General features: G+C 44.6%; 1 protein-coding gene across 1 annotated transcript in view; it reads left to right on the top strand.

The window, feature by feature from the left end:
• The first annotated feature begins 21,219 nt into the window (after nucleotides 1-21,219).
• ccdc80 (coiled-coil domain containing 80) overlaps nucleotides 21,220-26,906 on the top strand; it is an 18,583-nt gene continuing 12,896 nt past the window's right edge. The window contains exons 1-2 of the mRNA XM_048240037.1: nucleotides 21,220-23,725; nucleotides 25,419-25,575. Coding sequence (XP_048095994.1) covers nucleotides 22,013-23,725; nucleotides 25,419-25,575 — 1,870 coding nt within the window. The 5' untranslated portion in view covers nucleotides 21,220-22,012. The remainder of the gene's footprint in view (nucleotides 23,726-25,418; nucleotides 25,576-26,906) is intronic.

Raw genomic sequence — 26,906 nt, 5'->3', positions numbered from 1 at the left:
ACCGCAAGGTCAAGTGTTAATGCAGCAGCCTGTTCAAACACAGAACTGTGATGACCCTCATGCCTCATATAAAGCACATGGTGCCATACAGTATGTCATCAAGAAATGCGAGTGAGGCTGAGAAAGATAGAAAGGGGGGAGCTTGTGTGTGTGAGAGAGAGAGAGAGATGGAAAGACATGAAGAGAGAGGCAAACTGAGTGGGAAATAGAACGACTGTGGGAAGCAATGAAGAGAGATGGACCGATAGAGAGGGTGTAGAGAAGGCGAATGAGAGATAGAGAGATGGTGAGAGGGAGAAATAGAGAGAGATAGAGAGTTAGAAAAGCTCAGCTGGCGAAAGGGTAGAGTGATTTATCTGCAGGACTTTGAGTCTGCTACTCAGACAGTTAGCACATGTTTCTAACACATGCTTCAGAACTGAAAACACACGGGCCAATGCATGCACAAATATTAGCCTGGCTCCTGTCACTACAGCTCAGCAGCACAACTGGGTCAGGTGAGTGAGAGTCAGTGAGGAAATGGGTGAGTGAATGCGCGAATGTGTGATTAAGCGAGTGAATGGATGAGGCAGTGACCGATTGAGCAATCTATCTATCTATATATCCATCAATCCATCTGTCCATCAATTCATTTATCTATCTATCTGTCTGTCCATCTACACCGTGATGTTAGCACCTACTAGAGTTATTGGCCCCTGAGAAAACCCAGAGAACTGCTGAGCCTGGGGCCGTTCTGATTCTGACAGCCTGCCTCCGATCGGCGCCAGATCCATTTCCAAAAAAACAACTTCTTTCTGTGTTTTTAATTCTAAACACCAAGGGCATGTTCTCTTTGGTAAGAGTCTGTGGCCCACTCAGAGTATGTGAATATGCCATTAGAGTCCAAGGAGAGTGTTTTGAGAGTGTTAAAGTATTTGACCAGTGGGAGTCTCCCAAATCGCATGGAGGGTTCACTCAAGTGTGCAGATCTCCCAGAGATTCTCCCATCAAAGCCACTGTACAAGTTCCAGTAAGTTCAAGCGACTAAGTAACTAAATATTTAAATCACTGGCAGTGCCTTATAAACCTCCTCTTAGACCAAAAATGGCTTTCTCACTAAATATCACAGCCTGCTATACAACACCAGCCAAGGCAGCATTGCCATGTAGCTTTTGGCTGAACATCTCGTTTTTAAGACAGTAAGACTACGTGACTGGTATCAACATGCTGCTCTTTCAGCTACTGGTGTCTATACACACATAGTTCAGTAGCAATAGGGTTACACCCGGAACAAATTAGTAACAAGCTGAATTTTTCAGGAAATGTTCAGAATACCTTTAGGAATGACATACTAAAAGTCCCCGTGAACCCCCCTTGTGCTCTCTGAGATATTCAAGATGGCGTCCAAAATGGCCACCATTTGGAGATTTTTCCGTATCTCAGGCTTAAAACCTGATACAAATGTAATGAAAAGGTCAAAATATATGTTTCTTAGGGTAAGTAAGTCAAGTTCATCATTAGTTTTTTGAATGGAGACATTTCATAATAATAAATCACTTCAGTCATCATCCTCATCATCAGAAATTGGTGTTGATTCTTCAGTTTCTCCCTCATCATCTAGTAAAGCTGGCATTGGTGCTTCATTATATGAAGTCAGCATTATATATAATATTATGTGCTATTACATTATAAAGGTTATAGAGGGAAAATTGCTGTCTGATTGTTGTCTAACTATGTGTTCAGACCAAGAGCTACCAAAGTTGCAAAATCACTTTTGTCACTGGGTAAAATGCAGCTGCTAAATAATAAGTCTGTCGTTTTTGTCACGCAAGTCGCTCACAACATGAGAGATTTGAACCTTCTAAGTTCACATATTTTTCATAGACACTAAGATGGTTTATAAACATGATCAAATGTATACAGAAATGCTTGTAGCCTAAATATGCTTTAAAACTTACACTAGCTGTTTTTTGGGTCACTGTACCATTTTAGCCCACCTTGGAAAAAGGCATTTTTTGAACATATTTCACCCATCCAAATCCTTTTTTTTTTTTGTAAAATGAATCAGAAAACATATAGTTTGTATACTCAACATTTTTAATCCTTAAGCAGTGTATCTGTAGCAGGGTTAATGTTGTTTCCCTGAATTTCCCCACATGAGTTGTGCTTTTCTTTTTTGAGTTTTTGTATTTTCTTTATTTTCCCACGGGAATCTAAGGGTAAGGGGGTGTGGTGTAGGTGTGACGTGGGGCTATGCTCCGCGAAAATTAACTTTTAACTAAGTGTCCCACCACCCCAGACGGGCTTGTCAGATTTCACGCAACAGGAGCACCTGAATGTGATAGCCTGTGTACAAAAATAAACAAATTCAGTAAGACCCAGTTTGAACGTCACGTTGCATTATTTCAACTTTTCTTTTAAAAACACAACGCAGAGGATATTTATGGAGAGCAAAATACTCCCATTACATATCTATCAGTAGGGCTACATGTATTGACTATTGACGATGGTTTGCTCACTGCGCTAACTAGCATAACTCATCTTTCTACATAAAGCCAAATGGTAAAAAATGACAATGAACTAAATACACACAAAACAATAAACAATAATCTCCCAATTTACATAATATGAATCTACATACTAAGTCAGTGGCTGAAAATAATTGAAAGGAGGCTCTATCTGAGAGGTTCGAAAACACCAAAGTTTTGAAGCGACTTTATCTGAGCCTTTATCCTTGAGACTGCACAGATGTAAGCGAGCCTTATTCAATATTGACAAATGTGATTGGTGCCAAATAAAAACTAACATATAATAAAGACATTGTGTGATTAGACAAAATAAATAATGAATAGCATTAGACAGGCCCCTCTTTTTCTAAAAAATTACTTCAAAGTTACAAATAGGCTTAAATGGTGCACTATGTGAATTTCGTGTCACATTAATGACTGTGTAATCTTGGTTAACTTTAATTTTAGCAGTGTGTCAATGGTGAATTTGGATTCCTTGCATGAGAAAACTTATATTTAAACATTTTTATTGCATTTGTATTATGTTTTAAGCCTGAGATATGGAAAAATTTCCAAATAGCGGCAATTTTGGACGCCATCTTGAATATCTTAGAAAGCACAAGGGGGATTCACGGGGACTTTTAGTTTGTTATTATGACCGCCCGCTGTGAAAGCAGCCGGTCATATAGGTTTAGTCAGATTTTTTTTTTTTTTTAGCATGCCCAAATTTCTGTCAAGGATTCCTCGAACACTGAAAGACCGGGGTACACGAAACTTGATGGGCATGTAACCCCACATGGATAGCATGGAACCATCGTTTTTCGTTTTGCTCTGTAGCCCCCCCCCCCGCTGGACTGGACCCCGAAGGAGGGTAGGGCAGACACAGTTTTCTGTGAATATCTCGAGAACCGTAGGGTTTAGGAGGACCATTTTTTTTGTATGTTGATCTCAAGGGGCCATGTCAACCCATTCCATAACCACTCATTTCATGTATAAGCCACCTAGTTAAACACAAAAAGTAAAAAATAAGGTGTTGTAATCGCAGGTATCTGTGACCTAACATAGTCAAAACTGCACGAAATTGGAAGTGTAGGATCATTATGACACCCTCTGTATGCACGCCAAGTTTCGTGGAATTCCGTTCATGGGGGGCCACACAATAAATGAATTTATGTTACTACTGTATACACCAACTGGCCTGTAGGTGGCCGGAGACAGTTTTCTGGGAATATCTCGAGAACCGTAGGGCCTAGGAGGTCCACCTTTTTTATGTATGTTGGTCTTAAGGGGGCATGTCAACCCATCCCATTACCACTTATTTCATGTATAGCCACCTAGTTAAAAAATTAAAAGCAAAAAATTAGGTGTTTTCATCACAATATCTCTGGCTGACAAGGTCAAAATTGCACGAAATTAAAAGTGTAGGATCATTATGACACCCTCCGAATGCATGCCAAGTTTTGTGTACTTTCGTTCATGGGGGGCCTTACAATAAAATAATTTATGTGTACATTTAGTGACGTACACCAACAAGGATTCCCGGGACACTGAAAGACTGGTGTACACAAAACTTGGTGGGCATGTAACCCCACATGGATAGCATGGAACCATCGTTTTTCGTTTTGCTCTGTAGCCCCCCCCCCCTCGCTGGAGTGGACCCCGAAAGGAGGGTAGGGCAGACACAGTTTTCTGTGAATATCTCGAGAACCGTAGGGTTTAGGAGGACCATTTTTTTTTGTATGTTGATCTCAAGGGGCCATGTCAACCCATTCCATAACCACTCATTTCATGTATAGCGCCACCTAGTTAAACACAAAAAAGTAAAAATAAGGTGTTGTAATCGCAGGTATCTGTGACCTAACATAGTCAAAACTGCACGAAATTGGACGTGTAGGATCATTATGACACCCTCTGTATGCACGCCAAGTTTAGGTGGAATTCCGTTCATGGGGGCCACACAATAAATGAATTTATGTTACTACTGTATACACCAACTGGCCTGTAGGTGGCGGAGACAGTTTTCTGGGAATATCTCGAGAACCGTAGGGCCTAGGAGGTCCACCTTTTTATGTATGTTGGTCTTAAGGGGCATGTCAACCCATCCCATTACCACTTATTTCATGTATAGCCACCTAGTTAAAAATTAAAAGCAAAAATTAGGTGTTTTCATCACAATATCTCTGGCTGACAAGGTCAAAATTGCACGAAATTAAAAGTGTAGGATCATTATGACACCCTCCGAATGCATGCCAAGTTTTGTGTACTTTCGTTCATGGGGGGCCTTACAATAAAATAATTTATGTGTACATTTAGTGACGTACACCAACAAGGATTCCCGGGACACTGAAAGACTGGGGTACACAAAACTTGGTGGGCATGTAACCCCACATGGATAGCATGGAACTGTCGTTTTTCGTTTTGATCTGTAGCCCCCCCGCTGGAGTGGACCCCCCGAAAGGAGGGTAGGGCAGACACAGTTCTCTGTGAATATCTTGAGAACTGTAGGGCCTAGAATGACCATTTTTTTCTGTATGTTTGCCTCCAGGAGTCATGTTAATCCATTTCATGTGCACACATGTGCACAAACAGATACACACACACACACACACATACATTCACAGTAATCATACGTATGACACATACTCACACAGTAGACATATGTACGCTTGCATGCACAGGCACTTACGCAGGCACACACACAAGCACGCACACACACACACACACACACACACACACACACATAACATAAACATGTACATGCACACAATTTAAGAATTTCTCAGAATTATGAACAGGCAAGATGGGGGTGGGGTTGTATAAAATGAATTTTACATGTGAAATCTATGAACTAATCATGTTTTGGTACTTGTTGTCTAGCAGATACCAGTGAGAATTGAGTGTGGATAATGCAATTTAGTGAGAATCATATAGGCCTTTCAGCGTGATTTATTTTTGTGGAAAAAATGTGCTGGACTGGGCGGCGGTCATATTTTGTACCGCTCTGCGGTACATCTAGTTCCTAAAGGTATTCTGAACATATCCTGAAAAATTCAGCTTGTTACTAATTTGTTCCGGGTTTGACTCAATTTTGAGTTAATGCTCTTGTACTAACACACACACAGGCCTATTTATAAGAAACTATTTTACTATTTTACTAAGAAGGCCCGGAGGAATACTCCTTGAGCCTATCAGTCACCAGCAGAAATCAGATTCTGTTGGCTGAGAGCATTTTTTAAAGGAAGCTGGATACCTTTGAATTGTAATTCCACCAAACCTTGTTTTCACAGCTTTAATGGCTTACAACTCCATTTGAGGCATATATTTGGCAAATATATGTTTTTATTTTATTTATTAAAAAAATACCACAAACAGTGTGATGTATATCAAGTGTCCGCCTGAAACCACTTCATGTTTTTCCATTTGAAGATGTTACCCAACTTTAAGTGTCTTTAAATGCATCTTTCATTATTCTGTGCTGCCTTCAATTCCTGTGGACTTTTTAAAAGACCCTCCTGCCAAGTGGAAAGGTATTTGTTTTCATTGCTTTGGGTTCTCAGAGTGATAGAAAGGATGACTCACATCGAGTTCAAGGTTCAGACAGAAAATACCACTGTGGTGACTGGGGGGGGCTCTAATAAAATAAGATACGCTTCTTTTTTTAAGTTGATGGTGGGGTGGGGGGGGCTAACTGCCTCAAAGCAGTATTTATACTCATCTACAGTATGTATTCAGTATGTATGTGTATTCTAATGTGTTCCTCTATGTATTCAGTGTGGTTTATATTCTTCTATGTAGTCTTTTTCTACTGTATATTATTCTATGTATTCGTGTTCTAATGTATTCCTCTATGTATTCGTGTTCTAATGTATTCAGTGTTTTTATATTCCTCTATGGATTCAGTGTTTTATATTCCTCTATGCATTCCTCCTCTCTTGTAAATGGTGTGAGCATGAGCAGAGATTTGTCAAAACACCTCAAACCAGATGATCCTACGTGTGTATGTATGAGTGAACAAGTGCGTGTGTGTGCATATGTTTGCGTGCAAACATACATGTGCAGGACTACACACGTGTGTGTTTGTGTGTGTGTGCTTGTGCTTACTGACATATCTATGTCAATGCATGTATGCGTGTACAGGTGTATGTATGTGTGTGGTGTGTGTGTGTATGTGTGTGTACGTGTGTGTGTGTGTGTGTGTTCACAGGTGTGTGTGAGTGCCCTGGCGGAGGGCTCTCAGGGAGCGGGAGAGCAGCGAGCTGTGGAGCCTCGTCCTCACTCTCCCCTGCAGGCTCGGCACGGAATGTTGTCTCAGTGCCTGGACAAGGAATGCCTTGTCCAAACACCGCCAAGTCCATCAACATCAGCGCCCGTTCGAGTCTGATATAAAATATCCGAGCGGCTCCAAGCCGGTCCCCCAGAAGGGATTACTGGAGAAAACTTGGCATGCAAGTGACATCACCCACAGTTGTCTTTGGACAAACCGCAGTCGACCGTGGCCCACACCGCTGGACTGGGGAAAGTCGTGAAATTCCTGTTGACCATTTACTGCATTTTTGAGGGCGAATCTCCTCCACTCACATGCAAAGGGAGCATGGGAATGAGCTGAAGGAACCTGGTGGGATTTTTTGTCTCCGAGTGCTTTTAGTTCGACACGTCTAGGTGGGGGTTGTTACGACAAGATATTTGACATGGTAAAATTGATTTCAGAGGGAACGCCAGGGGATTTTTTTTTTGGACTTCCTAGTCCAGGAGATGAACAGCATGCATAAAAGTTGTCGTACGGAGTCCTGGCGGATGCAGAGTTGGGCAGCAGGGTGTAAATCCCAGTGCCTAGTAACCTGACACATGTGCTACAGCCAATAATGCTGAAAACCATAACTCTCGCTCTCTGTGCTACCACATCTGCGTCCCCCTTGCTTTAGATTGTACAACCACAGTGTTGGTCCGTGCACATCAAAACAAAGGGTTACTCGAACAGACACTGTACCCAATAAAATGTCTAAACTTGTCATGCTCTCCCATATGGCGAGCTGAGTCGGCGATCTCCTTTGGGAGTCCCACTCTTCTTTCCATCTGGTTTTCCATGGTGATGGCGGCGGTTTCCTGTCCAGCGGCCTTACTCACATGCGGTGCAGGAGGTCTGAGGGGAGCTGACTCAGCCTTCTCCGACTCAAAAACAAAGATGTCTGGGAACAAACTCTTTATTTAGCTCCTTGCACGCGCTCCTTTTAGGCATTACAAGCGAAGACACATGTGGACACACGTGGACAGCAGCTGAGTCGGGAGAGCCCTCGTTTGGCCCAGGTTGGCCCTCATTTGGCCCAGGTCCGGCCCAAGTTGGGGACTGTGTGTGATGGTAATTTTGATACCATAAATTTAATAGAGACCCAGTCAGACCAATAGTATGAAAAATCAGGAACAGAGTTTATTTACAATGATGCGCATCAAGGGAGAGTCAGCACGACTTCACCTAAAGATCCATCAGCTGCTCTAACTAGACAAGGAAATAGTTAGGGTTTAAGTATCCTTCCAGGCTGACGGGAGATGGTGTTGGTCATCACGTGGACTACACTGAATCAGACCCTGATCAGTGGCAACCTGGCAATCCGCAGCAGATAGCTACTGGCGCAGCCATGCAGAACAGTGAAACACTGCAAAGTCATAATATTCCCGCTTATCTCTAAATACAGTCACACAAAGATATACACAGGGACAGTACAGATATCATACCGTCATTACATAGAATCACACTTTTAGTATCAAAGTGACCCACTAATGAGAAATGCAGAACATTAAACCACATATTGGAATATTGGACATAATGTTCTATTCCACTTTCTCTCATGTGTGAGAAAGGCCAGTTCTGCAACTGTTATTGATTAAATATAAAAGGGATACAAGGTTCTCATCTTCTTTCTTTCACTGTCTCTCTCTCTGTCTCTGCCTATTTATCTCTATCTCTCTCTTTCACACACACACACACGCACAAACATACACACACAGATTTATGCTTCAAAGGAAAGTGAAGAACTTTTTTATTTCCAGGACCACAAGTGTTGGTGCAATTTTGTAACTGAGAACTTGTGTTAACTCAAAATTGAACCATCCAGACACAGACATATGTACTCTGTAAACTGGTCTAGATTAAACTCTGAGAACAGATTTCTTGACCCAAAGGTACCTTTTGAGCCAAGACTGGCAAAGACTTCAATAAAACAATGGTATTGCTTTCTTAAAATCACTCTCTTCCCCCCTTGTTTGATTCTCCATGAATGAAACAGACACTGGGAAAGCTCAACGTTAATACATTAGCAATGAATGCTTGAATGTGAATCAGATCCCTAGAGAAAAGGCATTCCTTTAATAGGGTGTGTCTACTGATCAAGAGCAGACCTATTCTACCATTAATCACAGTCAGCGAAAGTCCTGAGGCTGGAGAGCTGAGAGTCAGGGCAACAGAAACCGGGCCTACAGACATGCAACTGGTGATAAAGGCACTTCTCTGTGTACAGCATGTTAAGCTGTTTTCATAGACTAGATTCAGTGTGACATAGATGAATGTTGGGGAAAGTGTGTAACTGCAAGGCCTGGCCGAACATAAATCAAGGTTCACCATCAACACCAGAGAGATGTTAAGGGGAAAATCCGAAAGGGGAAGTTCATGACTGCACAGAATTGCAGCACTGACCCAAAGAACCACAACCAGCACCAAACCATGGAACAAAAAAACCCTCTTTAAAATCCTCTTTTTAAAGAGGAATGAAACAGTTGGAATCTTAGTTTTCATCTGCTTCTTCTTACAGTACTTTCAAAACACATTGAAGATTGATGGTGATGACCCAACGTCCAACATTTCACATTCAGGATCAGCAGCACAGTTTCAACCTGAAAGTCAAAGGTCAAATCAGTCAGTCAGTACACTTCTGACCGCCCGTTCTTTTCAGCTCCCTCCAAGCTAACAGAAGCCCTGCAGAAGCACCCTAGTGACCTTTAAATGCAGGGCAATGATAACTGTTTATCAGGCATGCTGCTACTGGTGGAGGCTTTCTTTTTTGCTGACTGACAGACAGCTAAGACACCTAAGCTCACGACCTCTTTCGTTCCGCTGGGTCCATTTACGCCGGCACACTCCCGCTCATTCTTGCGCATAGCGAGCATCGAGTCACGCAGATAATGGAGGAGGCTGGTGGAGAGGGCCAGGAGGTACCAGTGCAAGCTGGCTTCAATCAGAAACGCATTTTTTTGTATGCTGATCCCCGTCGGGTGTTTCCGTGTTTCGTTTTCAATCTAGACCTCCCTGAGCGCCAGGGTCTTTGGACAGATTTGGCACCTGGGTATTGATAGTGAGAGAAGTCACAACTAAGCCCTCTGTCTCGCTCTATCACTGTCTTACAATCTCTTGCTCTCTCTTTCTGTCTCGATCTCTCTCACACACACACACATACACTTTCTCTCTCTTTCTGTCTCTATCTCTCTCTCACACACACACACACTTTCTCTCTCTTTTTCTCTCTGTCTCTATCTCTCTCTCTCACACACACACACACTTTCTCTCTTTTTCTCTTTCTATCTCTCTCTCACACACACACACACACACTCTCTCTCTCTCTCTCTCTCTCATCTCCTCTCTATTATCCTCCTACTACACCCAGAAAATTGCCAGTGACCTCCAGCAGTCCAGTTCATCCCTGGCCCTGGACCCACATGTGTTAGTGATTACCCGAGGGAGCTGTGCAGATCTGCTGTCCCCACAAGGGCTCTGCTCCACTGCGAGATGCAGTTCAACAGGTCAACTCGTATTATGCCGGAGAATTGAAAATGGCTGCTTTTCCTACCAAACCGCACACAACTTTCCCTCAATTCCCCTCCCCTCCTGCTCCTCCACTCTCTCCTCCTCCTAGAAAATCTCGACTTGGCTTCAGTGTAAGCCTGGGATAAATATGGCACAATATGGGAACCCTAATAGAATAAGTGGCCATATTTTCCACTCATTTGTGCAAAAAGTCTAATTTTCAACACCAAAAGCGATCAGGCCCTAATTGTCACTTACAGCAAGCCAAAAAGCCCTTGTTATTATCTGTATCGAGTATCTCTCACTGCCCTTGCCTGTGTAAAAATCACATCTCTGCTGTACAATGGGATTAATGTTCAAAATGCAACACAGGCCATCTTTCTTGGCTCGCGCTCACAGCGGGACTGCAAGGTTAATGGCTACAGTGTAGAGAGATTAATGGAACCTGTAAGTGATTACTGGAGTACAGCAGCAGCTGAGGCCAGGACTGGAGATTCGCCCAGGGGCTCTGATATATGTATGGAGGAATGGAGAAATTCCCTCTGTCATGCTATTGAAATGAGAGAGTTGGCCCATGATCCAACGCAGCATGCTATCATATGGGGGCCCCTAAGTAGTATTGTAGTTACAGGCACCAGTAACAACCAAAAGGCCTGAATTTACTAACTGTTATGAATAAATAAGACTATAATATGATTGTGTTGATTATGTATAATACATTAGTATATAAATAAAATATGTTTGTTATGTATTATGAAATAGACTGGTATTAAATTATCATCCTCACCATCAAGAATCCTAGGTATCTGTCACTCACTCATTGGCAAGCAATAAGTCACTGTAGCTCTTATTATCTGATGGGTTATAACAGTTTATTAATGGTTTATGAAGTGCTACCAACTTTAATAATAAACTGCTTATAAATCATCTTTCACAAACTTTTTATAAGGGTAGTTTTATTGTAAAATGAAATGGTATATTATTGCATTCAATAAAATTGTTAATATGATATTAAATATTTTTGCAGCTGCTTTGTCACACAAGGCAAAGAAAGGCAGCCTTGACTTTGACTGTGAACCAGCCTGTCACATACTTGCGTGTCGCAGCCACCTGGTTTTATTGAGCCAACGATGTTAATGAGGGGGTTCTCCTGTGCAGTGTCAGCCGCTGTATTAGAGGGCAGACAGTGAGTCACTGCACTGACCAGCTCTGAGCAGGCCAGCAACGGCTGTTTCCCTCCTGGGCTGTGGTGTGGTCAAGCTGCCTCCGTCACCCGCTGGACACAGGAAATGCCTCACCGTTAACACAGTTAATTAAAAAAAAACCTCCCACAGACGCGCTGAAGACACTCCCACAGACGCGCTGACTTCAACGGAAAGCCACGTGAGGATACTCCCACTGACCAGGATGGAAGCCTCAGTCTTTAAGGTCTGAACAAGGCAACAGGATCTGGCCCTAGGGACTTGGTCATCAGAACGAACCTTTCCCAATGACGCCTCCTCAGACTCTCCTTGAGTCTGTGTGTTTGAATTTGAAGACTTTTGCCTGTTTCACCAAGTTAAAGTCCACTCATCAGATACAGATAATCCCTTTGAATCTCTCTGTTGTGTGATCAGCTGATCAGAGGAGGACATCCAAAACATCCACAGTACTTTGGATCCCCATGGAGCAAGCCGCACAGAGAGAGCAACAGTCCAAGGACAATACTGACTTAGATTTGTCAGCTCTTAAAAATCCCTGTTGTGCGATTTGCTAATCAGCATAAAGGGAGAGATCCAAAACACTCAGTGTGTTGGATTACCCATCGGTCCAATAACAATATGGACTTGTCTTCAGCCCTTTAGTCGCTAAAAGCACAAAGATTCATCTGCTCATGTGACCACCATGACATGACCCTATAGCATGATTGATTACAAGCAGTGACTCAATCCAAATGAAGCTGTCATGCTCAGTCGAGTGACATGAGACACCAGACATCTGCTTAAGGCTTTTAGCCTCCATTGCCCACTAATGTTTGGCTCTCTCGCTGGCTCTTCGCTGGGAGAATGGTGATGTCTGAAGCCTGGCTTAATGCCTGCAGGTTATATGGGCTACAGGCAGCAAAGCTAACAGGGCAGCAGAGGTATGGAGAGAGCAGTTAATAGCCTATGACCAAGTGCCTGATCCATCCTCAGGAATGCATTACTCACACACTCACACACACACACACACACACACACACACACACACACACACACACACACTGATCTCCCCCAGTGGTCATTCTAAGAGTGCTCATTCTAGCCAGCCAAAAAAGTGAGTCGCGTTAACGGCTGCAGTGCCCAAGCTGGTGTACGGTCTGGCTTGGCAGGGGCCCATGGCAGTACTGTAATCATATGAGAGTGTCCCACGCTCTCCCCTTAAAACGCTGGACCCCGTGGCAGTGGAACAAGCAGGAGTTTATGGAGGCACATATGCGAAGGTCATTAGCGGTGGGTGCGATAGCGAACAGCCCATCTGCGGAACGTAGAGGCACACTGAGTCATCATTGGCTGCTGGCTGCAAGAGAGAGAGAGAAAGAGAGAGAGAGAGAGAGAAAGAGGAGGCCATTGAGCTTTTCCATCAGTGGTGGTGCACGTCTGCTGTTTTACAGAGTTGCTTCAGGGAGAGAAAGTGAGAGAGAGGGAAAGAGGGAGGAGAGGAGTGACTGAATATGTCAGTGATGGAATGGACCACTCTGAAGAGGTCTCTGCCAGAAAGTAAAGAGCAGAGAGAGAGAGAGAGAACGAGAGAGAGAGAGAACGAGAGAATGAGAGAGAGAATGAGGGGGAAGAGGGTTCCATGGTGTCACACTTGGAGGCTTTGGGTAAACTTATAAGAAGGCCTGTGTGAGTGCTAACGGACTGCCTTCATATAAACACAGCCAACAGTGAATGGGCACAGAAGTACATTTCAAAACATTGCCGTCAACTTTTGTTGTCGCTCCTCTCAACAGTGAGGCCTTGTCTTTACGTGCCACTTTTCATGGAGGAAATACACATGAAAGACAGCACAGCTAGGCCACCGTAAACCTCTGATGCTGTTAAAAAGAAAATGCCAGGTTGGAATTGGGATGTCTCCCAGACTGCCCATTAAGAGCTGCAAAATACACCCATATGTAGGCTCTACACACACACACACACACACACACATAAACATCTAACATTTTACACACATAGAGACAGACACACATTATCACACATACTGATACAGACACACAGACAATCACACACACACACACACACACACACAGTTTCAAAGCCCCCTCTCTTGGAGCATTGCTCTGGGTTAGGCAGCTGGGCATGACACCATCAAATGATCAAACCCTGACTCGTAAGCTTTTTACTGGCGCCAGTCCCCTCTTGTATCAAGCTGTTAATAGGTACTGCATCCAACTATAAAACCATCCAAAGAAAACTCTTCTTATCCCCCTGCTACCGACCGTCCTTTGTTGGTGTGTAGGACCGCTGGATCCTATTCAGATTCAAAGGGAGAAATGCAAGCATGGGCCTTGATGGTGTAGTCTCAGCCTCTTTGTGAACTGTTACATTTGCTAGCTGCACAGCCCTGCTACAATACAACAAAAGAGACAAAATAATTCCTATACAATAGAGGAGGTTTGTGCCTTCATTCAGGCATTGTAATTGTTTTCTTACACGCAAATCCTTCCCTTTCACGCCCACTGATGTATGCGGGGCATACTAGTCAATGGCTCCAGCTTCAGACAAACACTGCATATCTTGGTCTGGAAGGATGTGGGTGGAAATAAAATGAGGGAATAATACCTGCTGCAAAGCAGTCCAAACATCAATTTTCATTTAGTAAGATTCAGGAGGAGAATTCTTCATATGGTGGTCTGATTGGTTTACATTTCCATTGTTTGACTCAAGCATCTGCCCTTTTTATTTTTTAATGTGGGTCCTGCCTGCCTTTTTTTTTATTATTTTCTTTTTTTTATTATTATTTTCTTTTACCCAGTTTTTCTTTTTTCTCTCTCTCTCTATCTCTCTCTCTCTCTCTCTCTCCTTTTTTCCATTTCGACTGGAAATGACCTCACATGTGGAAACAGGCTCAGCTGTGTACTGCTCGATTAAAAGAGTTCTGTTAGCGCTGGCTTGGGCGTAGTTCACCAGGCTAGAGCTTACACCACTAGATGCACAGCCTCTCTCTCTCTCTCTCTCTCTCTCTCTCTCTCTCTGTCTCTCTCTACCTTATACAAAAAATGCATACACGTCTGAGTCTGCTGCCTCATGAGTTTCAGCTATAGTGTATGCATCTGTGTGTTGCAGTCTATACCTGTTTGTTTGGTACCCTACTACAGTGTTTCTCAAAGTGTGGTCCGGGGACCACTAGTGGTCCGCAAGCTATCCCAAGTGGTCCGCAAGCAGACGTGGTAAAATATAATATAGATGAGTTGTTTGCAATATTGAACCAACTTGTATGTACATTCAAACAGTTCTGCAACATGCCTATGTATGCTACGCCAGTTTAAATCATATGAATCCTCTGACACAATAAGCAAGGTGAGGCCTATTGTGTAATATACTGTTGAAGTACGTCTACTCTTCTTTTTTTTTTAGCTAGGTGGTCCGTGAGGTTTTTTTTCATTGGTTAAGTGGTCCTTGGTCTGAAAAACATTTGAGAAACACTGCCCTACTAGATTTGGTGTTTAATTTAGAGTGAAAGAGTCTTTTATGTGATGGGTAAGGTAAGCTCCAACATTACGAAGGAATGTTTTAAATGTTACATGGAGTCAACAATTTATGTTAATAATAACCATTAGTCCCTCAATTAAGTTAATAGCATTTAATAAGGTGATCCTTTGTTATTTTCTTGGCTTGTTTTATCAGTACAGAGGCCAGTACTATGGGTGATGGTTACTTGGGTCTTTCAGCCACAACCCCCTCTCTCACACACACACACACACTCACAGAGACACATACTCTCGTTCTCTCTCTCTCTCTTGCTCACTCTCTTTCATTCCACATATTTAATTATGGGAGACTGTGGTCTTTGGGCACATTACACTATTAACCTGTGTTCCAAGTATAGTCATGTTAAACTGAGGGAACATTGTGAAGCATTTCAACATATCTCAGTTTGCAAGAAAGGGTGAGAGAGAGGGGGGGTTTGTGTGTATGTGTGTGTGTGTGTGTGTGTGTGTGTGTGTGTGTGTGTGTGTGTGTGTGTGTGTGTGTGTGTGTGTGTGTGTGCCAGTCAGAGCCATTTTTTTTTTACCCATGTGGCTTTGCGCCAGTAAAAGCATACTCACTCCCATTTTTGTCCTCCACGCTGCCCAGAGCTCCATCACAATCACCAGTTCATGCATGCACCCGGGCATCCACCCAACTAGCACCACCCTTCATTCCAATGAGAACCAGCTTCTTGTGGTTAATATTTATGTTATAATCAAAAATCCTTAGCTTCACACATCATCGACCCCAAAAAAATGTTGACTGGACAATATTGACTGGAGTTGTTTCCACTTATTGTTGTAATTAGCATGGTATTAATTCATGATAGGAATTGATCCATGAAGATCCATGGTTAATTGTAAGTCATATGAAGTGTATTAAAGGTTCTCTAAGCGATGTTGGGGAACGTCACTTCTGTTGACGTTCAAACAAAAACAGAGAGCTAGCTCGCTACTCCCTACCCCTCCCTCCCATGCAATTGAAACTCTCCTAAACGCGCATCTTGTCAGTGATTGGCTGGAACAGTTTGTTATGTTTTTATGGTCCAGGCTGGACCAAGTTGTTTTTGTTGCCGTTTTTGGAGCCTGGGCAGTCAACAGAGACCGTGTTTTTTTACAGTGTAGGCAGCTAGCGAACGGTGAGGTGATGTTTGCTGTATGTGACAAAAAATGTTTTAGCTTAGAAACCGCTTAACATCGCTTAGAGCACCTTTAATCAGACTCCTTATTAACGTTTATGTGTTTTTCATTTCTTTGCTAATTCTTTTTCATGTCGGTTCATGCTGTAGTTACGCTTTAACAAACACTTACTCATGCACCATTATTGTGGAGTAACATGTTATCTAAAGGTTCAGACTTTCGACAACATCCGTGGATGAGAGCGCACCATGGAATTGTAGATTTGTATATTCTGGCTAACCAAGGGTCAGTGCCTGAAAGTATCACAACAAACCAGCAGGGACCAGAGATGAAGTCACTGCCCTCACTAACTCAATACATCAATAAACTGATAAGACGAGTCCAGGGGTCAGCGTAACTCTTATGTTACCCCATCTGATGGCACTTGGGGGGCTGTGGGGGTCAGATCGCCTCAGTCTTAGTGGACTGACAAAGCCACGGTAACATCAGGACATTAGACACTGAAAGGAAATGAAAGACAGGAAATTGTATCACTCCAAGGCAACGGTGGTATATTAACTCAAAACTCAGATATAGAAGAGAGGGTTAGGCCAAACACATCCTCTGTCTCTCCCAGAGTCTGCTCTGCAATCACCGCCCAAAGGGATGCTGCAGATCCTCTCAGCTGAAGTTCACTTAATTTCATTAGTCCTGTGTTTACAGAATAGCATGCTGGAATGTCAACAGCAGACCCATGTCTTCATGGGAAAACAATACATCAGAATATGTCTGTTTAGGTTTTCGCATCCCCACCCCAAGTTCAATATCATCTGAGTGCTCTCTCTCTCTCTCTCTTTCTCTCTCTGTGTCTGTCTCTTGGCACCGCTGTGGTCCTTGCGGTCCTCATATGGCATGCATGCCCACCCAGCATCACACCAGCCCCTCCAGCACACACATCAAAGGGCACAGACACCCTCTTATGCATACAGCTAGTGGTATGTGCATGTGTGTGTGCGTGTGTGGTGTTGTGCTTGGTGTAATTACAGAAAACATCCAATTGCAAGGGTTGCAATCGCCCCCTTTAGCAGCTCGCCAACAACATCACTGAACACTAGAATCATCCCCGCAGGATTTAAATTATTCACAGGAATCCATTTGAACCGTGCGGAAATTTTTTCTCCATCTCCCCTCCTGTTGATGGGTGGATGTCCTCCGCTCCACCCTCCACCCCCAAAAGGTTTTCATTAGCGGGCGGTGTGCTGTATGAGGAGGCAGATCCTCGTGGCAGGAAACATCTGGATAAGAGAGGATTATGGGACCAATCCAGACGCAGCCCATGTGGCGCTGGCGTTTACGCATCTGTCCAGAAGATGTAAACATGACGCATCATAGGTTGAGCGGGAGCGGATCGAGGCCTTGACTTTTCTGAGCTGGACAAAAGGAGGAGAGGAGAGAAGAGGAGAGGAGAAGGAGAGGAGAGGAGTGGAGTGGAGGGAGTGGAGTGGAGTGGAGTGGAGTGGAGAGGAGAGGAGAGGAGAGGAGTGGAGAGGAGAAGAGGAGAGGAGGAGAGGAGAGGAGAGGAGAGGAGAGGAGCAGAGAGGAGAGGAGAGAGTGTTACAGTAATAATGGCGTCAACACAAATAGACATAGCCATAGCTCTCAGCCTGTCAATTACCTAATTGCTCATGAGAGAGTGTGTGTGTATGTCTGTATCGTACGTCTGGATAAAACCAAGAACAGATGTGTGTGATGGCAAGGTAAAGTTGTGGCGGGAACAGAGTGTACTCAAGGGACATTTCCTGCGGCAGTGTCCAAAAGATGCATCAGTGATGATTCTGCTCCAGTGATGTCCTCCAGGGCACATTGGAGTCGAAGTGCATTCAAGGTCAAAAGGTTTCATGGAGCGATTGGCTAATAAGCCTCACCTGCACAGAGGACCAGTTGATTCCACCACCACCTCCTGCCTGGTAATTATTATAGCAGACCTGACTCTGAAGCGCTCCTAGCAGTTCGAGAAGAGACTCAAGTAGAAGATTGACCATGAACAAATCTGGATCACATTAATAATGTCCCTCAAATTGTTTCCTCTGAGATGGTCTCTAAACTCCCTGCTCTGTTTAAGAAGTTAGATGAGGGGTCTAGTTGCTGGGGTGCAAGGTTTGTGTGTGTGTGTGAGAGAGACTTTTCCTGGACATTATTTTTGTTGGCGTGTCTCGACTCCACCACCTAGCTCTGAAAAGAGCTGTGAATCTCCCGGTCCTCTGCGCTTCTCGTGTTGCGCTCACAAAGGGTGATGCTGACATGGTGACATCACCACCGCGCCCCGACCAATAAACATAGAGACATTGATTACAGTCCTAAATGCTCCCTTGTAAAAACTCTCTTCCTCTTAACTGTGCCTTGGCCTCCAGTGGAGAGGTGACGATCTCTCTCACACCCCCATGTTAATGTCAGCCCTGCTGAACTGCTGTAGTTACAGAGGCATGAGCACATAATCTTACACACGCACACACACGCACGCACACACACACATACATACACACACACACACACACACACACACATACACACACACCCCAGGGGACTCTCACATGGGCTCGTTCCCAGCCGTCAGGAATGTGTACATTTTAGTGTTTACATGATACAGATCCGACAGTCAGTCAGAGAGTGGGGAGACGCTATGTGTCAGATCTCCGGGCTTACTGTACTGTAGAACAGCAGTAGATGTTTTGCCCCCCCCCCCCCAAACACACACACATACATACACACACACACACACACCTCATCCCTCCAATCCCTCTTTCTCTCCAGCCTCGCCCCCCAGGAGTAGTTATCTGGGAAGCTCATGCAAACAGAACATGTTTGGGGGGGCCTCCCTTATGAAACTCAACAAACATTTGCACTCACCCCCCCCCCCCACCCCAGCAGGCGCAGACACATGGATCTGATTGTACGCCAAGCAGCCTACACCGTCTCCATGTTCAGCTATCTGGCTGATTGTACGCCAAGCAGCCTACACCGCCTCCATGTTCAGCTATCTGGCTGATTGTACGCCAAGCAGCCTACACCGCTTCCATGTTCAGCTATCTGGCTGATTGTACGCCAAGCAGCCTACACCGCCTCCATGTTAAGCTATCTGGCTGATTGTACGCCAAGCAGCCTACACCGCCTCCATGTTCAGCTATCTGGCTGATTGTACGCCAAGCAGCCTACACCGCCTCCATGTTCAGCTATCTGGCTGATTGTACGCCAAGCAGCCTACACCGTCTCCATGTTCAGCTATCTGGCTGATTGTACGCCAAGCAGCCTACACCGCCTACACCGCCTCCATGTTCAGCTATCTGGCTGATTGTACGCCAAGCAGCCTACAATCACCCATGTTCAGCTATCTGGTTGATTGTACGCCAAGCAGCCTACACCGTCTCCATGTTCAGCTATCTGGCTGATTGTACGCCAAGCAGCCTACACCGTCTCCATGTTCAGCTATCTGGGGTCCAATCCTGCATGTATGTCGGCCTATGTCATTTTTAGGAGCTCTGAGGACTAATGGTGTCACAAAACAAAGCTTTTTTCCATTTGATTGTTTCCATCCTTGAATACACAGTGGTGTGTGTGTGTGTGTGTGTGTGTGTGTGTGTGTGTGTGTGTGTGTGTGTACTGTATGTATTTGTGCAAGCATTTAGGTTCAGGCATGTGTGTATGAGTAAGTGTGTTTATGTGTGTTTGTAGGTGAATATTTGTGTGTGTGTGTGTGTGTGTGTGTGTGTGTGTGTTTGCGCACATGCGTACTTACATCTGTATTTGTGTATTTTGATGAAGTCCCGTTATTTCTTCTCGTGTTAATTTAGTCCAAGCCAAGCCTGGCCAGTGGCTGAACAGGTTACCGTGGGGATAGCCTTAATTAGTTCAGCATCAGTGACACGCATGGCGGTGGTGGAATTTTCATCACTTCCAGCTGCTCTCTTCATTGCAGATCCTCTTTGGAGAGTAATTTGGAGTTCCTGTACCATGGTAACTGCCTCCTTAGAAAGGGCAAGCATAGTTCATGAGTTGCATTTTATTAACTTTATTGAGATGGGATAAGAGGCAGAAAGAGCAACACAGTTGCCAGTTCTATCCTGAGAAACATGGTCTAGGAATATACTTCCCTTATAAAAATATTATTAGGATATTGAAAGATGATAATAAAAAGGAGGCTCGCTAACCACAAGAGAGTTGTATGTGTTTGCTAATCTAGAATCTTCTTTTAAAGTGGTTGGGATGACTGAAATGTAAGGATAATCAGCAGTTCAACAGGTGTCTGGCTGCAATATAAAAACAGTATGGATTTAATTTAGTGATTCAGTCCATGTCTGTAGTGGAGCTTTGTATTGTCTTCGCAAAGCTTTTTGTGCATGGTATATTCTCAAGGGTGGAGAGCATTTAAGAAAGTAGGCTAAGCAAATTGTGACCTTATGTTCTGGCCACATCAATGCAGAAATATTATTTTTCTTGAACAATTTGCACTGACGACCAACCTCATCAAAACTGAGAGTGTTTATTAAAGTGTTTATTTAAAAGATTTCGTGTGGTTCACATATAAAACGTGATAGCCTACTGAGGATGGACTTGGCGTCCAGCGTCTATGTGTTTGGGAGTGACTTCACCTCGGGCTATGCCACGGCCGTCTCGCTTCTGGCTCTTTTTGGGGTTGCCTCGATTTTAAGATCCCTAAATTCAGCCCAGGGAATGCTGTAGAAATGGAGGTCATATGTGTTTCCCCTTTGTTCAACACAACTAATATGTCAATTAAAAATATCTCCCGTCGTCTTGCTTGCCTTTAAAAAGTATAATGTGCCCATTTCAGGTATGATTAAAAGTTGAAGGTCTCTCTGTGTAGTCTTAGACCTGACAGGATTTGGATTTTTTTCTCTCTTTTTTAAAAATGTAGCCTATACAATAGTATTGTGGGCTACAAATCAGGCTTTAAAACATGACTAATCATTTAAGTGGTGAATGTTTCTCAATTCAGTTGTGGGGATTTAGTTACCCACTGTACTGGCAACCCGTCTGACCGGGGGCTGGTCTTGCTCTGCGCTGGTCGGGGGAACACGGAGGCTGAGGTTTTTCTTGACATGTCTAGGATAGCTGCCAGTGATAGGGGAACGGGGAAGGGAGACGCTACCATCACACTGCTGACTCCGCGGTGTTCGGGACAGGACTTCACTTAATTCCTGTTTCATTCGTATTTTGAAACACTAACTTGACTTGACTTGATTGTTATGCTTTGGTGCTGTTTGGACTTTGTGTGGACTTTTACGGTTAAGAAGTTTTACGTCACGTGTTGAAGGAAGATATCCAACTTGAATGTATGCGTGTTCTGCAGCTGACTCGGGGGGAAAGGACGGAGTTCAGTTGGAACTGGTTTGTACGTGTTTCCTTTTTGTACTCTGCAAGAACTGTCCATGTGCATTCTCTCTCCGATGACACATCACAGGGATCTAACAAATGCCACGTAAATTACGTGAAAAGGTTTTTAAATCACAGCATTGTAATTTTGGAGTGAAAAATTGGAGTGAACACCTGATGACATAAATGTTGATGGACGCATTCTTGTTAGAGACTCGCTGGATATAATATTTAAAGTGCTGTTAAAATATTATCTTTTCAAACTCATATCAAAGTCATTTTTGTTCATCGTAACATATGTGTGTGTTGATTTTGAGGGGTGGAATGACGCCAAGCTCTGAGGACTGGGGCATGCTGTAAAGCACACATCCTTTTTTTAGCACTTCGCTGCGTTCTGACATCCGGACTACAACTTTTTCCAAACAAAATCTGTCACGGACGCGCTACCCTATGTCACTTTATTTGGGGTTTCTTTTTGCTACTGGAGTAAGTTTGACTGACTAAGCCACGGAAAAAATGAGAAGAGTTTTGGTTCTGGAATTTTTTGCTCTGCTACTTCTGCTGACATGGCTTGGAGATGCGTCCGAGACGAACCCAGCCAACCGACAGGCGGGTATCGGACGAGTTCCTTTAAGACGTGCCAGACTAAACAAACAGCGCCTGCATCCAGGAGTTCTGACGCGCGGCGGCACTGGCGCTGGGGCCCAATCCGCGGCCCCTGCTGAGCCCTCAGGGCTGACTGGACAGCATGAGGAAATGCAGAGGGACCAAAGCGCTAGTCCACCCAACCAGGGGGCGGCACGGAGGGGGGTTATGGCACGCCGGAGACCCCTGCAAGGGGGCAGCCAAGCCGCTGTCGGGCATGCCATGGTTCAGGATGAAGGGACGCCGGGGGCACGTGCTAGAGTGTCCCGCATGCCAAGCAGTGCCGGCTCGCCCAACCTCCTGGCCACCTTCGCCGGCAAGAACCGGCTGCTGGTCATCTCGGCGCCGCACGACTCGGACGGCTACTACCGCCTGATGATGAGCCTGCTGAAGTCGGACGTCTACTGCGAGCTGGCCGAGCGGCACGTGCACCAGATCGTGATGTTCCACCAGGAGGGGGAGCAGGGGGGCAAGGTGCGGCGCATCACCAACGAGGGCAAAGTGATGGAGGAGCCGCTGGACGTGGCGCTGATCCCGCGGCTTATGAGCTTCCTGAAGATGGAGAAGGGCAAGTTCGGCATGGTGCTGCTGAAGAAGACCCTGCAGGTGGAGGAGCGCTACCCGTACCCTGTCAGGTTGGAGGCCATGTACGAGGTGATCGACCAGGCGCCCATGCGCAAGCTGGAGAAGATGAGGCAGAAGGGCTTCGTGCAGAAGTGCAAGGGGGCCGGCGTGGAAGGCCAGGTGGAGGAAGGGGCCTTGACGGACACGCAGAGGAAGCCGTTCAGGAGGCCCGCACAGCCCAGCACGACCACCACGGTAGCCACCACCACCACCAGACCCACCACTACAACCAAGGCTCCGACCACAACAACCACCACCACCCCAGCCCCAACCACCACGACCAAGCCCACCACCACTACCCGAGCTACAACCACCACCCGAACAACTACAACAACGCGTGCTACAACCACCACCACCACACGTGCTACAACCACCACGCAGAGAACAACCAAAGCTCCGGCAAGGGTGACAGTTGACCCTTACTATTACAACCGCAGAGGCAGGCACCACACCAAGACAACCACCACCCCAACCACCCCCTACGAGTACTATACCAAGGCCTCCACGGGGCGATACGGGGACAACCGGACAGACAGGAAGGACTACGGGCGCAAACAGGCTGGGGTGACACCGACACAACACAAGCCTACAAAGCCGTCCAGGCCGTCCAAGAAGAAACATGGAGGCAAAGTGGTCGTCAATGGCTACGAGGACAAGTATGACGTCGGCAGGCCCACAGAGACGGACCTGGAGGAACAAGAAGTGGAGGTTGTCCCCACCAAGAAGAGCCGCGTCAAACAAGACAAGAATGAGAAAAAGAAGAGGAAGGACAAAGCCGACAAGCTGACCAAGAAGGACAAGTCGGAGCGCAGGTCCAAGACGCCCAAGGGCCACAAGAAGAATGGGAAAAAGGTGTCTAAGACTCAGGATGAGTACCACAAGCCCACGAAGAGACCGCCGCCACCCAAGGGAATGCTGGAAACCTTCCTGGACTACTTTGAGAACCGAAGACGTCTCATTGTAAGTCCCAGAAAATTACATTGCACAGCACTGAAAACAACAACACAAAAAGCATGACATCATGTCACGGGCGGCCCGACACTATTGTGTCATTTAACATGCAGCTAAAATAGATGGTCATTTATATCACACAGAAATGGTGCCTTGATTCTGCCAAAGTCCTGCTTACACCTTTGTAGGCATAACACATTTCACCATCACTGCCAAGTTCAAATCCATTCAAGAAATCCTTCTTGACTTTAGCTAAGAGAGCACTAGAGTTTTTTGGCTCTCACTTTATCAACTTGGACGACACTGGCTATAATCATGTGCTGGCTCCTCCATGCCATGTGTTTTGCAATATGATTATCATTATAGTCCAAACCACATGTGAGCGAGAACAGTATCCTGAACTGTTGTCTCTCTTACGTTTTAAAGCACTGCCCATGATTTGGGAGCATGATAAAACCGTCAAGTAGAGCTGAGCAGTTGCAGTATTATAAGTTGGACAGTTTTATCAAAAGCATGCACTCATTCTTTAGGAAAAATGGAATTTAGAACTCCCAAAGGTTCTTGAGGGATGCTTTCACAATTTCAACATCCAACAGAGGGGGGGCTTTTTCCATACAAACTCTTTGGCCTCTTTTAAAGGAGGTTTTAGGTATATTTTTTTAGAGTTGGGAAACGCAATGAAACTGTTTCAAACTGCCAAAAAGACTTCAAAAGTTCTATCAAAGCACTTCTCAATTGAGAACTCTGTGGAATATTTGAAGGCTTCTTCTTGGGGCAAGCTGTAGAAATATTTGTTTTCTCTGAAAACTGCACAGCCATGTAGACATTCATGCTAAATTTGTACTTGTCTGTTTTGGAACCAGAACATAGGCATTACCCATGCTGTTTATTTCCACTATGAACGCGCTCTTTTAAATGTCACTCAACAGGCGAGTGCTGTGGTGCTTTTTGCCTCAAATGGCGATAGTAGAGACTGACTGATTGATTGATTTATTGATTAATTCATTGATTGAAATTCTTTATTGACGTTATTGTACAAGGGACGTTTTTTTTTTTTGAAAATTCAATCAATAAATAAAATGTCTTTTCACATTATCGGTGAAAAGGATCAACACAATACAGCCACAGGGCTTATTTCCACTGTGGTCCTTGCAATATGTGAGCTTGAAAATGAGTGGAAGAGAGAGAGAGAGGAGAGAAGGATCAGGATCCGGGGCACTTAGACCTGATTGTGGTATTGATGCTGCCGCTTGCTAACCTGACCCTAGCCAGATGAATTTCGTTCCGCTTAGCTCCCCCTAGCTTCACTCACATCCATCTGGGACCTCTTCCATTGAGAGTGATTTCTGCAACCGACTTTATGGTTCAGCCAATCAGGACGCCCAGGCGGAGTTTCATAGATGTGACATACAGCGTAGAAGCGACTGTGAGACTGTTATTAGCGCCACGGGTTGGCTTCGATGTGAGTGGTTGAAGTATCACGTCAATAGATGACAGACAAGTGGCTTATTCAATCATATGCAAGCATTTTTTGATTAGGCCCAGCCTTCTGAAGCAACAATGGATCGGTTCCAGATGGATGAGTGGAGCTAGGCGGAGCGAAATTCATCTGGCTAGGGTCAGGTTTGCCACTTGCGCCACAGCTCGTCCATCTGTAAATAATCCTTTCAATGTCCCTCATTTCCTGTCTCGTCTTTACCAGGTGATCACCGCCCCCACGGAGGAGAACCGCATGTACGTCCAGCAGCGGGATGAGTACCTGGAGCACGTGTGTGAGATGGCCATCCGGAAAGTGTCCATCATCACCATCTTCGGCACACTCACCAACAACAGCATGAAGATTGACCACTACCAGCTGGGTAAGGCCGGCGTCATGGCTCCCATTTGTCTTCTGTTCCGTCTGCTCAGCACTCTGTGGGTTTGGTTTGAATTTCAGACATGGGGGGGAAAAAAGACAGACAGAAAGAAAGAAAGGAAGGAAGAAAGAAAGAAAGAAAGGAAGAAAGAAAGGAAGAAAGAAAGAAAGAAAGAAAGAAAGAAAGAAAAAGAAAGAAAGAAAGAAAGAGAAGAAAGTTAGAAGAGAGTTATATGTGCCACTAACAGAGGTGAAGGTCATACTGTGATTTGTACTTGAACTCTTCACCTCATATCTCAATTCACCTCATGTCATGGCAGCGCCATTTTGAACATTTTCTGCGAAAATAGGAGGCTGATGTGGTAGACCATTCACTTACACTGTCATATACAATTTGAGCTGATTTGATAGCAACCTTGAGTCTTTACCATTAATGTTCACAATGATGGATGTTGAAAAGGGGACAAACGAAGGAAATCGGATCCTGAGATCAGTATAAAAGGATTTATTAATAGGATAGAGGGCTTCATCACTAGCAGGTAAGAGAATGATTGGTGTGCTATCTCGGCTTAATGTAAAAATACGGCCCAACATCACGCTTTATTTTGGCAAACCATTGTCGATGGATGTCTGTGTTTCTTGGGAAACGATGAAAAAATGGTTCTTAGTTCCATCGTTGGTAAGAAATACACAGCAATAAGCTATTACTCCATTCACTCACAGCAACTTTACGAACTTTCTACAACCAAAGCCTCGTTTTGGCCAGTGTGACAAGGGTGAATAGAGAGAAGTTATCTCTCTCCTCCTTTCCCTCTTTATTTCCCCCTTCATTATATCTCTCTTCACTCACTTTTATACTTCCTCTCTGGATCTTCCTGTATAAGAGCCTTTCCCCCCAACCCCCACCGCAACACATGTGTTTTTTTTTTGTTTCCATCTGGACAAGGATTTTTGGAAACAATGAAATGTCACACTACTTTTTGATTATTCAAAGGAAAAGTAAAATTTTCAAAACATTCTGTTCTCGTGTGGATGATTTGAATGTGCCCTTTAAAGAGAGCCATGTCTGAGTCAGTCACCCATGTCATCTACATCCCCTGGCCCGCCAGACCAGACAGCACCGGGGTCAAGGATGAAAGTTCCCCAAGGTTTACAAAACACATCCAAAGGCATTCTCTCTCTCTCTCTCTCTCTCTCTCTCTCTCTCTCTCTCTCTCTCTCTCTCTCTCTCTCTCTCTCTCTCTCTCACACACACACACACACACACACACACTCTTACTCTCTAACACACACATACCAACACACACACACACACACACACACACACACACACAC

This window comes from Alosa alosa, chromosome 3, assembly GCF_017589495.1.
Source record: "Alosa alosa isolate M-15738 ecotype Scorff River chromosome 3, AALO_Geno_1.1, whole genome shotgun sequence".
NCBI lineage: Eukaryota > Metazoa > Chordata > Actinopteri > Clupeiformes > Clupeidae > Alosa > Alosa alosa.
The sequence above is the reverse complement of the archived record's forward strand: the minus strand, read 5'-3'. Positions and strand labels throughout refer to the sequence as shown.